The sequence below is a fragment of the Plectropomus leopardus genome, chromosome 15 (assembly GCF_008729295.1).
Source record: "Plectropomus leopardus isolate mb chromosome 15, YSFRI_Pleo_2.0, whole genome shotgun sequence".
NCBI lineage: Eukaryota > Metazoa > Chordata > Actinopteri > Perciformes > Serranidae > Plectropomus > Plectropomus leopardus.
The window spans coordinates 25,885,001-25,898,023 of NC_056477.1; the positions used below are offsets into that span (position 1 = coordinate 25,885,001).

The window sequence follows — 13,023 nt, forward strand, 5'->3', positions numbered from 1 at the left end:
ACTGATGACTCATCTTTTATTATGTCTAAAATGATGATCATAATAATAATAATATATGTGTATGTCAGTATCGTGGTGTTTAATCGAAATAAGTGATATTTTATTGGTTTATTTTTCCCCCTCCAATAATTATCTGTCAAGATTTTTTTTTTCGTTTAGTGAGCGCCCCGTCCATTTCTGTAACGGATCTGAGTTTAAGAGTTTATACTTTAAATTACTTGTGAATTTAGGAGATAAAAATTCAAATCATTCATTATGTTAAATTGCGATTATGGTTTTACGGTGACGGGCCGTTTGGCAGCTCTCGTCTTTGGCTGCAGATGAGCTGGAAAAAGTGCCAATCTTTCTGTCATTGATCTCACACCGGGTCAGACACCAGCTGCTTTATTTAACTCACTCACATTTACTAAAACAGACAGATTGAGTCTGCTTTGTTTGTGGTTGTTTTTTTAAATTATAAGATGATGTTTATTTTTTCAATAGCTTCTCCTATAGTGATTATTTTAGAAAGACTTTAAAACAAGGTAATAAAACCCAATGTGTATGATCGGGAGGGGGGAAATATACGAATATGAATTAGAAATAGAGGGCCATTTGCAGAATTAGAAGCCGTGTGTACTGCATCCCTTCAGCTTGAAGAAATACAGTCAAAATTGTGAATCACCTCGCGTTGAAAACCTTTTAAAATCCACAATCTTTCCGCGGTGAGCAAATGGGCAGCAAGGTGCATTTGCTGAAGCCTTTCAAATGCTAACGTGGCCATATTTCACTCTTACAACCCTTCCTCGCATCTCCATAAAATATTACAGCACTCAGAGTGATGACTGGAGCCTGGCGCTTTTTCTCACACACTTTCTGTGTAATAACGCAGTTTGTATAATAAAAATAAAAAATAAAAAACACGGATTATCTCATTCTAATAAAACACAGTTCTGTCCTTTAAAGAGTTTAGACTCTGTAATAATCCACTTTTTGTCTCATAAAACAGACTGGTCTTTTATTAAAATCCATTTCAGATTAAAACACATAGCCTAATATGACATAAAATAATGGCGATGTTCAAGACGGTTTAAAGTGAGTGGTACCGTCTTTTTTTGGGAGGCAGATTAAACACGAGCTGGAGTAACAGTTTATTCCGACCTCATTCACCAAAGTATCGAAAAAATTCACAAAGTACTGTGCAGAGGAAAGAAAAACACGCTGACTAGTTGGGGAAAAGTCCAATCAGGTCTAAGATATCAACAAAAAGTCAATGTATTTCATTTTATTTTTATTTATTTTTATTTGTTACTTTATGAAGCTGGTTTATTTTTCCGTAATCTTTTAGTCTCCAAACATTTTAATTTTTTTTCAACCTGTCGACTCCCGTTTCTACATTAATATACTCACACAGCATATAATGTAAATGTATATTCTTTGTCATATGTGGAAACAATGATTTCCACGCTGGGAGACGCTTCATTAACAGCACCGCTAAAGATCTTAATAGAGTGTGGCTGCTGATGCATTCAGGGCCTCCTCCGACACCCTGAAATCGACCGTTTCGAAGTCTTTAAACGCAACAAAAAACTGGTTTCAGATGAGGGTGAAAATAAGTTATATTTGCTTTAATGGAGTTATTTGCTGCTGTGCAAATAAACTGAAACATGTACATGAGGTGTGGCCTTTTAAAACATATTTAAAGTGTTGGTAAAAAAAAAAAAATACAATCGCAATTAAAAACGTCTTTAAATAGGCCTAAAAATTATACTAAGTTACTACATGCGATGGATATTCGCCTTCTTTTTCCGGCGGTGTTCTCGCTCTGAAAAGTCCCTTGTCCGCAACATGGATCATCATCTATCATAAATAAATCCAGTCAGTCCTTATAACCGCCGAGTAGGCTTATTTCAACTGGAAGTTTTTATTTCCGACAGCACATCAACGCAGCACCCGTCCAGCTCGACGCACGTGTGAAGCAGCGGAGTTTCTGTCTCCTCCAATCACGGCGCCGTCTCACTCAGCCCCGTCCAATGGGAATAGCGCGCGTGCAGGTGGCTGCGCTATTATCAGCGGGTCCCGCTTCACTCCCAGCCTAGAGCGAGTCAATTTATGGAAAGACAAGTCGACCCCTTAATGGTTCCCATCAAAACCACTAAAAACATCATCAGAGCGGCCGACTTCCGCGAGGATTCCTGTGGCGGGCGCATGCAGCCTTCTCCCAGCTGACACACTGAGACCAAAACAAACACGCGGAGAGACATTTTGGGGGAGTTTGACCAGGCTCTTCACCTCCCACGAGAGAAGTTCGCTTTTTGCGCAAGTTTTTCCAACGTTTCCAGAGTCTTCCTCCTCCAGGATACTTTTGCAGAAGGCGGCAGAAGTGGCTCCTGAATAGTCCGCTCTGCGCCTTTATTTACTTTCTTTTTATTTCCTGTTTTTGTCCCGAGCGAGTCTGGTGGTTCATGTTCACAAATGTTAGCGGTCGGGCAAATGGAGGCTAACCGGCAGAGTGCTTTCGTCCTGGGCAGCACCCCGCTGGCGGCGTTGCACAACATGACCGAGATGAAGACGTCCCTGTTCCCGTACGCGCTGCAGCAGAGCCCGGCGGGCTTCAAGGCGCCACATCTCTCCAGCCTCAACTCCCAGATGACCGGAGGCACTCCGCACGGAATAAGCGACATCCTGGGGAGACCCATCACCACGGCCGGGCAGCTGCTCTCCGGCTTCCCCCGGATAAACGGCCTGGCCACCACGGCAGCCGCGGCGGCCGCGGGGATGTACTTCAGCCCGGCGATGTCGCGGTACCCGAAGCCCCTGGCTGAGCTGCCGGGGAGGGCGCCCATCTTCTGGCCCGGGGTGATGCAGGGCTCTCCCTGGAGGGACCCGCGGGTTCCCTGTCCCAGTAAGTCCTTTTTTTTTCTCTTCTGACTAGCTGTCTGCACTTTTAGGGATAGTTTTGAGTTGTATAATTTCAGAAAAAGCCAAGGCAACTCTGCGAGGCTGCATTATGTTTTTTTGGGTTTTTTTTTTTGTAGAGATATGTTGCTTGTCTTGTGATTTTAGACATTATTTTGGCTTGATATTATAGAGGCCTGTCACAATACACAGCAACAGCAAACACACACAAACAAAAATAACTACATTGTTATTTTTTTACACAGTAATCACAATAAATCTTAATATATTCTATAGAATATAATAGCAAAGCTAAATGAATATCATTAAGCACTGCCTGGTCACTATGTAAGGTACTTTTACAGACTCTGGAAGGTTCTAACAAAACAGAAAAAAATATGAAGTGACACTTGGCAAGACTTTTAAACGTGCAAAATGTTAATACGAATACTAATAATAACTATTATTATAAAATAGAAAAGTACCATTGTGAATAGTTTGACAGTGAATTTAGCATGTGGCTCAGACACACGCGTTGTATAAATATATTTGAGGCTCATATTGAGTTATCTTACACGAGCATCACATTTAAAATAGCATGTGAACTTAATCAGTATGAAACAGCTGTCTAAACTTCTACTCCCTGTGCTTCTTTTTTCCAGCTCAGACTAATTTAATGTTGGACAAGGACGGAAAGAAGAAACACTCCAGACCGACTTTTTCGGGACAGCAAATTTTTGCACTGGAAAAAACTTTCGAGCAGACGAAATACCTGGCCGGCCCAGAGAGAGCCCGGCTGGCTTACTCTTTAGGAATGACCGAGAGTCAAGTCAAGGTAAAAAAAAAAATAATAATAATAAAATTAAAAAAAATCTGCATAGTTATTTTTGGCAAATGTGGAAAATATTATTTGGGCCACATTTTGTGATTTGTGAATTCCGGCTTTTGGCTGCGCGTTCTTTGTGATTGATTACATACAACCCATATCATTAAATGATGATTATTACTGCTATTATTATTATTAAAGTTGTTGCCATTATTAGTCATTTCTGTTATCGCTGTGTCATTTACATCAGGTGTGAATAGTTTAATGGACCCTATCTGTTTCCTGCCTTTGATTTCTTGTTCATTTTCTGGACCTGTTGAGCATCTGTGCGCACCTCTCTCCCTCCTCAACAGGTCTGGTTCCAGAACAGAAGAACCAAATGGCGGAAGAGACACGCGGCAGAGATGGCCACGGCCAAGAAGAAGCACGACTCCGAGACGGAGAAGATGAAGGAGAGCTCGGATAACGAGGAGGACGACGAGTACAACAAACCACTGGACCCAAACTCAGACGACGAGAAAATCACGAGACTGTTGAAAAAGCACAAGGCCACCAACCTGGCGCTCATCAGCCCCTGCAGTAACAGCTCGGACACCTTGTGATGCCCACAGCTGTGGGGGGCCCTAAGTACGGGGAGGGGGGCCCAAAAGGGTCCAACAGAGACTTGCCGCACTCTTTCTGACCCCCTTTCCACCTGACATTACGATCATGCGCCTGAGGGGATAGCATTGTGCTCACACGGAGCAAGAAAATGCGTAAAAGTGCCAAGACGCACGAAAGACGCGCTCATCAAAACATGGGCAGAGACGCATTTGGCTGCATCCAAACCCACTTACAGAGACTACAAACACGGAGATATGACTCCTGTCAGAACTGGACTTCATGAAGACTGATAATGACGCGTTCACGTCAGATAAAAGGACAAAAATAAATGGGACAGGAAATTGTTTTGGCGACGCAAATCAGTTTTTACGCATACAAGTGGAGTTTTAACAACAGGTGTAAATGTAAACAAAATATGTTAAACACACAATCCGGATCAGTGTTGGACAAAAGCTGCTTTACTTGGCTGGTGCAGTATCAGTTATGACACTTATTACATCATTTTATGTTATACTTCTGCCAAAAAATAGCGGACTGTTTCCCCTTTATCAGTCAGGAGGGCCATTCCTTTTGCTCTGAATGAGACTGTTGAATGTCCTTGTTAATTGGTGATAATTTTCAGCACTCATAATGTATTTATCTGGAGATAAAATACATTATTGCAAGTTTTTTTCATTATAAAATGTCCAAATTCTTTTTTAAAGATAATTCAGCTTTTATCCAGTTTTTTTTTTTTTTTTGTTTAAACAGAGCAACCATTTATTTTCTGCAGTTATAAGAAGTGACTGTAAGCTTTTATTGGAACTGCTTTATCAGCAGTCGACTCTGATCCGGATCCCAGACGCATGTTAAAAATGACAGGTGTAAACGGGGCCTGTGATGCTTCTAAAGCTCAGTTTAACCAGGGTATCCACTGTCCTAAAAGGCGAGAAAGTAAAAAATAAAAGTTCGGAGGGGGCGCAGGTTTGACACGAATGAATGATTTGTGCTGTAGCCTAAAGATGAAAATGTACGTGAGATTGTATATATTTTTTACTGAATAAGTTATGTTGTTTTCAACCAGTGGAAACGTGGCAGCCTTTTCTCCCTCCGCAGCCCGGACGCGCTTATTCCCACTCAGATAAACCTGCTGCTTTTTTTTTTTCATTACCGCAGAGTAAAATGTCGCCCCCCACCTTTTTTTTTTTTTATTTTTTATTGTCAACTCAGTACCGGCACACACAAATGTATAGACGCAAAAATGCTGTAAATAATCACTGTAAAGAGCAGCTTGTTTTAACGACATCACAGTATACACTTTTCTTTTGGTTTCATTTGAGAAAGTTTTATGTTTTTACCTCATCATCACACAGCGGGATAGAAAACTGGACCATTGTTTATGTTGGGATTAAAGAGAGTATTATTGCTTCCGGGAAGGTTATAGGAAGAAAAAAAAACACTTTGTATTATGAATAAATTATTTAACAAGCATTTTTTGTTTTATTATGGGTTTTGTTTTAATGTATGGGCTTAATATAAATTAAAGATAAATTCATGACTATCAGTAATCGAACTTCATTATTGGCAATAAGGATGCTTTAAAAGGACTCATGCTGATTTAATTTGAGAGTTTTTTTTTGTTTTCAGAAAAGCCTGAAGCGGGAAAACAAGCAACTTTTTATTATAATCTAACAATAACATAATAATGTCACAATTGATTAAGTAAGCGTATTTTTCATCAAACATCACTGGAAATGACTGTTTACCAGTGAAATTCAAGAGTTTTTGAGAAGGAATCATATAGTAGGACCAGCCGAACGATAAATTTGGACAGCATAATTACGATTACAAACGGCCAAATATTAGATAGTCGAAAATTATTATTATTATTATTATTGAATAAAGGCAGCCGTTCAATTTTTTTTACAAATCAAAACGGAAAATTTCACTAAAAAGTTAATCTGTGTTCTTTTAATAATGGGTTGTTTATTCTTATTTTGCTGTCATCTAAATTTTCTTTAACTCATAATTCATAAACTCTGTTGGACTTGTCGTTTTTTTTAAACGACCATGAAACGACCCGTAGATTAGGCCATTACTAATAATAGCTAAATAAAACTGTAATGCTTATAATATCTGATCTTTGCTATAAGGCCTATTATAGTTCATACCGCTTAATGTGGAGATGATTGACAGAAGTGCTCCCCCTCTGTCTGTCAGGTGCTACTACACCTTTTTCACTCCTCTCTATAGTCAGTATCAATGGGTGCTTTCTGCACCCAATCAGAGATTAGCAGTCATGAAATCAAATCCCATTTAGGAATTTCTGATAAATCATGGATGAAGTGAACACCTGCTGTCATCTAACGAGAAAAAAAAACTTTGATGAAGAGTTGCTAACATTTTAAATCTCCCTTTTTACATCATTCTATTTACTAATATTCCAACACATACTTAATGATGGCTGTTTGTACATCAGTATCTTTACTTATTTTAATTTTATTTTGGTCTAACTTCAGTATCCTTTATGTCATATGTAGTGTTTTTAATAGCTATTTTTTGGGGGAAAGGCTTTCATTCTTTGTCTTTTTAAGGGCAGCCTGAGAATGACGGAAAAAAGAAGATAAACTTCGCGAAGCTAAGGGACCACATGTTATATGCAGGCTATAGTTTTGCAGTATCTCCTCAAGCTTATTGTTAAAATCGAATTAGTTTCCAATAGTTCAATTTTCGGGACGTTTTAGTATCAAATAATGCGCTCAAAAGTCGATTTGTTAATTGCATTTTTGCGCATTTCATTCGTGCATTCATCTTAAAATGCTTTTTCGCTTCCACCTGTCGCAGCTAACTTTTAACTGACCCCAACCTGAACAAAACCTGCCCGTTTAAAATCTTAAAATGGTCAAATTCAGTGCAACATAAGGTATGCATTTTCTTAAAATAAAATAATGTAGTTTGCAAAACATCGCACATGAATATTAAATCGATATTAGGAGCTATAATCCTCTTGAAATATCATATTTCGTTACAGGAGCCCAATCGTAAACCAATTAAAGCTGGTGTCACAGTGCAACTCCCTGAAGAAAAACGACCTCCTCCTGTTGGTAAGCCCCATCACTCCATAACACTGCTGTAATAATACACTGCTAATGCACTCATGATCTCGCGGAAGGCTAATTGACGAAGACCCTTTTTTTCACGAACAGCTCTTATTGTGTAGTAAAGAGGTAAAAAGAGAAAAAATGAGGACAAACAGCCATTGAGCTCTAATGGTTTTTATTGCTTGAGAACTGCATCACCTACAGTAAGAGGCCAGGCCGTCCAAAAAGGGGCTAGAACAATAAAATCTCTATCTGCTTTTTTTTTTAATAAGATGGAGTGAAGAAAAAACTGCGGCTTATACTCCTACAGTATGCTCACAACGACCAGCAGGAACGAAAACAAGCAGGCTTTTTTTAAGAAAAGAAAACTTTTTGCCTACAAACAAACAAACAAAAAAAAAAAAAATCACACAAGACAACATAATTCTGCTGCAGGCACAAAATCATTTCCACTTGCGGTGATTTAGATGAAAAAAGAAAAAAAAATTACGGAGGATCAATCTGACGGCTTCACACGGTCTGAAATCTGTAGTGTAGTAAATGAAATCGATAAAAAAAAAGGAAACGCCGCCTCTTTAATGCTCAAATTATTTGCAACGAAGGCTGCTGAAGGCTACATGCGAAACAAATAAAAAGCAAGTCTTCCTGCTCTTTCAGTTAGAGTTTCTCTCTATTTTTTTTAAACATGACATAATCAATACCTTTACCATCTGACTTAAGTATTCTATAACTCTTACACACTTCATTTCTGTGTGATACTTGGCACCATAATGCAGTAACAAAACTGACAAAGAAAAAAAAAACCCAAAAAACAGTTTACATTTTACCCAAGCCTATCTAAAATATCACATTCAGAACCATAATATTATAGAAATAAGTTAGAGTAAGAATAATAATGAAATAACGTGAGAGTGCTATATATGAAACATTATCTTATATACTTGCATGGTCTATGGCACTGCTTAAAACATTCTTGGATAGGCAATAAATCACTGAACAGCATTTTTCTCTCCTCTCCTGCCGACTGTTCAAAGGTCACTGTGGCTGCAGGAACACCCAAACAGTCACTCTGTCTGCGCACACACTTCAGCATAAACATTTTGGTAAGAATTATAAATTATCTCTTTAAAAAGTACAGTATATAAAATGAGACTCAACTGATGTGTCAGGCATGGCAGTGTGTTGTGCACACAACAACAACAACTCAAAAACAAAAAGTATACTATATATATATATATATATATATATATATATATATATATATATATATAAATTGTTGAAATAAAGAGAATATATTCTATTTAATCCAACAAAGGGACCACAAAGTTTGGTCAGAAGAGAACGGCACTAAAACCATCAACAACTCTATGTTATACTGTCCAATGTACAAATAAACCTAACATTATAGATATACAACTTTTTTTGCATTGCACTTTTCTTTTCTTAAAACACCTTACATACTGTGTGGAAAGTAGCTTCTAGACATAGAGGCATACCTAAAAATGGCAAGTATGGTGTCTAAAAGTATGTAGTAGGACTGATTTCAATTAGAGTTTTGGCAACGAGGCTGTGGCATGGAAAAGAGTCATCCGTCCGTCCGTCCGTCCTTTTCTCTTTTTTTTTTCCTTCTCTGGGGAATGGGGTTGCATGGCAACAGTGAGGTCAGCGATGTGTGTCTTGTCTGGAGCCGGGCCCTCGGGTGCTCGTCCACATCTCAACAAGTGTCTTATGGAGAGAAAACGGCTGCGTTTTTTCGTATGGATGAGGTGTCAGGACAACTGCAACTGGTCAGCACTGCTGAAAAACTTCAGTGTACGCTTGTGCAAAGTGTGTGTGTGTGTGTGTGTGTGTGTGTGTGTGTGTGTATTGAGTGTTTGTGTGCATGTGTGTGTATGTGTGTTGGCGTCCCGTTTGTTTTTCCTGTGTTCTCACAGAGGCGCTTCACGGAATATCTTCTCCCCCCTTTGGCAACACTTCCCTGTGGAGACAAAAAAGGATTTGAATTCACAAAAAAAGAAGTCATTCCAATTTAAAAAAAGAGCTTATCCCCAACACCCCTTTGTTTTTAGTTAAAGCACAAGTTGCAGTCAGTTTGTAAGTAAATGTCTTAAAATGACTGAAGCATTTTAAGCAATCATTTTTCCTCTCATAATGTTTCAGTTTGGAATAAAATGGACACATTTGCCTCCAAGAACCATTTGTGCAAATTAATGAGAAATCAAGCAAATCAAAGCAAACATCAGCAACAATGGGAAGAATTATAAGAAAGAAAAATTAATATTTACCACGACATCACTGCACCACACAACACTTGTGCTTATTTGCATTAGGTTTACCTGCCCCCGCTGTTATTCGGAAGGACAGGAAGACGGGCTGGCAGGGGCACAGAGACAAACCACAGTCAGAAAACAGGACTTTTTTAAAGTTCTCTGGGATGCTTTTCGCCTCTCAGAGCACACAGGTTAAACTCACATACCAGCTCTGTGCATTTTTGGGCCTGTGCGCTAACTACATTTGACATTTTTTAAACATAGCCAGCTGTGATTTTGGCAGTAGTGTGTTGCTGGGAGGTGAGGGCTGCTGCAGTATCTATGAGTGTGCCCGGGTCACCTCACACACACACACTACTGTCTCCGGCACACTAAGTATTGATGAAAGACCTGACTTAAGGCGCCTCTCTTTCAGTGTGAGACCTTGTGTCTGACACGGCGGAGACTGGAGGGACAGTGTTAAACACTTTCTATACAGTCTGCTTAAAAAATTCTCTCTGTGCTGCTCTGACCTCTCCCACACTTCTCTAAACTTAAATATATAACTATATATAACTTAAATATAAACAGCTTTAAGTTAAGGGGTGACTGTCTTAAAGGACACAGAATATTTTGATTATACATATATACAGTTTCATTTTTCTAATTCTTACGAACAAGAAAGATGCTTGAAAACGTTCCTCCTTCCTAGCTGGTGAAGCATCTACAACAGTATTTACATTACCAGAAAATAAAAACATCTAAGTTGAATTACACAGTAAAAAGAAAAAGTTCTAACTTGTAAAAAGTTTTTGTTTTTTTAAGTTGACTGAATTTTTTTTTAAGTTTAGGTAAGTTTAGGTAAATTTAAAATGATTCAACTTATCTCCTCAGATTCAGTCAATTTAAAAAAAATCAGGCAGCCTACACAACTTTTTTAATTAAAGAAATAATTTATTTTTGCAGTGTATGGGAAAAAAAGTAAGTGTCCAGGCATCTTAAAAACAATTAAGTTGACAATTAAAAAGTTGACAAATTCAGTCAATTTAAAATTTTAAAGCTGACTTATTTTTTTTTTTTTTTTAAAGTTTATTTTTATGCTGTAGTAACAATAACAATAATAACAATAATGGCACTTAAACCTTCCATATAACAGGATATTTGTTTATAACTGAGCAAACTTCAATGCAAATGCAATAAATCAATGCAGTGTAGTATAGCAATCATAAACTACATCTTAAATAAGATTATCAGCCTCATATAGTTGCAACACATTAATATCCTGCACTATAAATAGAATTTTTTGGTTATCACTTTAAAAAGTTAGTATCTGGGCTACCTTTATTTTTTTTTAAGTTGACTGAATTTGAGAAGTTGAATCAATACAAAATTATCTCAACTTGTCTTCTCAAATTCAGTCAACTTAATTGTTTTTAAGCAGCCTGGACACTTACTTTTTTCCCATACACTGCAAAAATAAATTATTTCTTTAATTAAAAAAGTTGTGTAGGCTGCCTAATTTTTTTTAAATTGACTGAATCTGAGGAGAGAAGTTGCATCATTTTAAATTTACCTAAACTTGTCCTCTCAGATTCAGTCAACTTAAATTTTTTAAGCAGCTTGGACACTTTTTTTCAAGTTAAAACAAATAGGTCCTTATTACAGTGTGATATATACTAATTAATACAAACAGCTGTCTCTCCACATGTGTTGAGAGCAGTCCATCTTTTTCCACTCTAGGATCAGACTCACAGGATCAGTTTACAGTGAACAGTTTCATCACAGCACAGTAAAGGAAAGTGAGGGCCAGGGCCCCTGTTGTTACCTTGTGGTCCCCCATGCAGACATTGGGCCCGATGTTATCATACACTACAGACTTCTCTTCATTTTCAGGCTGCAGAGACACAAAATTACAAAAGTGGTGGATGAAAACTTGATGGACGGTATGCTTTTACTGTGAAAGGAGGGTTCCTCAGTGAACACACGCAGGCTGCAGAGTCAGCAGCACTGTGTTTGTGTTTACACAGTGCGATCGTTACATTATGTGTGTCATGTTTTATGGCACATTCCTGGATGAGAAATCAATGTACCGGCTTCATTAAGCACAATTAGCGGGATTATATTGTTGATTTCAAAATAAAAGTCCCCTTGAGTATGCACTGTTGAGATCTGAAATAAATCCAATATTGCCAACACTTTTTCTGTCGTTGTGGCACAACGTGGACGTTCACATAAACTGTACAATAATCTGGCAGGACAATAACAACTTGATTATATGTCAATAAAATCCTAACTATATCACTCTGTGTAGTTTATTTGTCATTTGCATAATATTTCTAATTAATTTATACTCATTCTGACTCAGCTATTTAATTTGCAACTTATTATAAGTAGTGAGAAGGAATACTGGGGATACATTTAAAATGAGCACCAGTTGTAACTGTTCAGTAATCAAGTGTTTATTGTGTACTTAGATACTTCATTTCACTTCAATTAAGACAATTGATAAGCAAGTGTGAAAAATATATTTGTCCCAGTTTTGTTATTTGACTGTTGACTGAAACTCTTATTAGGTTGGATTTATCATTGATGATTAGTGCTGAACTAACAGTTATTTTCACTGTCGATTATTTTCGCGATTACTCGATTAGGTGTTTAGTCTATAAAATGCCAGAAAATGGTGAAAAATAGGGATCAGTGTTTCCCAAAAGCCCATGATGATGTCCTCAAATCGCTTGTTTTGTCCAAATCCCAAATATATTCAAGTGTACTGACATGGAGAAGGAATGAAACATGGGAAATATTTACTTTTTAGAAATTGAAAACAGAACATTTTTAAATTATTATTATTTTTTTTAAATACTATAATTCTAGTGTAAATTGAAAAACTAACTACTTTAATAATTGATTAATCAATTATCAAATTAGGTGGTTTTTCATTTTACAGATTACATTCAATTAATTTTTTTCAAAAAGCAAAATATCAGAGACCTTCTTCAAGGCATAACCAAGTGGTTATGCCTTGAAGAAGGTCTCTGACTGAACGCTTGCACAGTAAACATGGTTTTTGCTTGGATCTGAGTGTGCAGATGATAACGATTCAGCTCCAGAGTCTCAGTCTAAGCCCAAACACTGGGTGAGCTGTGTTTTTTTCAAGATTTAATCTGATAAAGCGAAATATCACAAATCACAATTTTCCTAGGAGGGTTAAGACATCCCCTCTGTACTCTGACCCTCACAGCGGAAAGGGAAGACTCACTCCAAAATGGTAGAAACCTCAGGAAGAGCAACTGAGGAGGGATCCCTCTTCCAGGATGGACAGACAATAATGAAAACTAAATCGATTAATTGTTGCAGCTCTTTGATTTACTCAGGAAACATCTGTTTT

At 37.7% G+C, this 13,023-nt stretch overlaps 2 protein-coding genes across 3 annotated transcripts in view; one reads left to right on the forward strand and one right to left on the reverse strand.

Annotated features, from left to right (window-relative positions):
- The first annotated feature begins 2,347 nt into the window (after positions 1–2,347).
- On the forward strand, positions 2,348–4,696 carry nkx6.2 (NK6 homeobox 2). Its single transcript, XM_042502761.1, has 3 exons — positions 2,348–2,884; positions 3,540–3,712; positions 4,057–4,696. The coding sequence occupies exons 1-3, from the start codon at positions 2,455–2,457 to the stop codon at positions 4,303–4,305; spliced, it is 852 nt and encodes a 283-aa protein (XP_042358695.1). The 5' UTR covers positions 2,348–2,454; the 3' UTR covers positions 4,306–4,696.
- A 2,848-nt stretch (positions 4,697–7,544) lies between these two features.
- The window catches only part of LOC121954486 (inositol polyphosphate-5-phosphatase A), a 184,656-nt gene continuing 179,177 nt past the window's right edge, over positions 7,545–13,023 (reverse strand). Inside the window, exons 14-16 of one of the 2 annotated variants that reach the window (XM_042502000.1) lie at positions 11,461–11,529; positions 9,723–9,759; positions 7,545–9,364 (exon numbers count right to left, since the gene is read on the reverse strand). In XM_042502000.1, the coding sequence (XP_042357934.1) occupies positions 9,315–9,364; positions 9,723–9,759; positions 11,461–11,529 (156 nt within the window). In that variant the 3' untranslated portion in view covers positions 7,545–9,314. Of the gene's footprint in view, positions 9,365–9,671; positions 9,760–11,460; positions 11,530–13,023 lie in introns of both variants that reach the window. The other variant, XM_042502001.1, reaches the window with a different exon arrangement.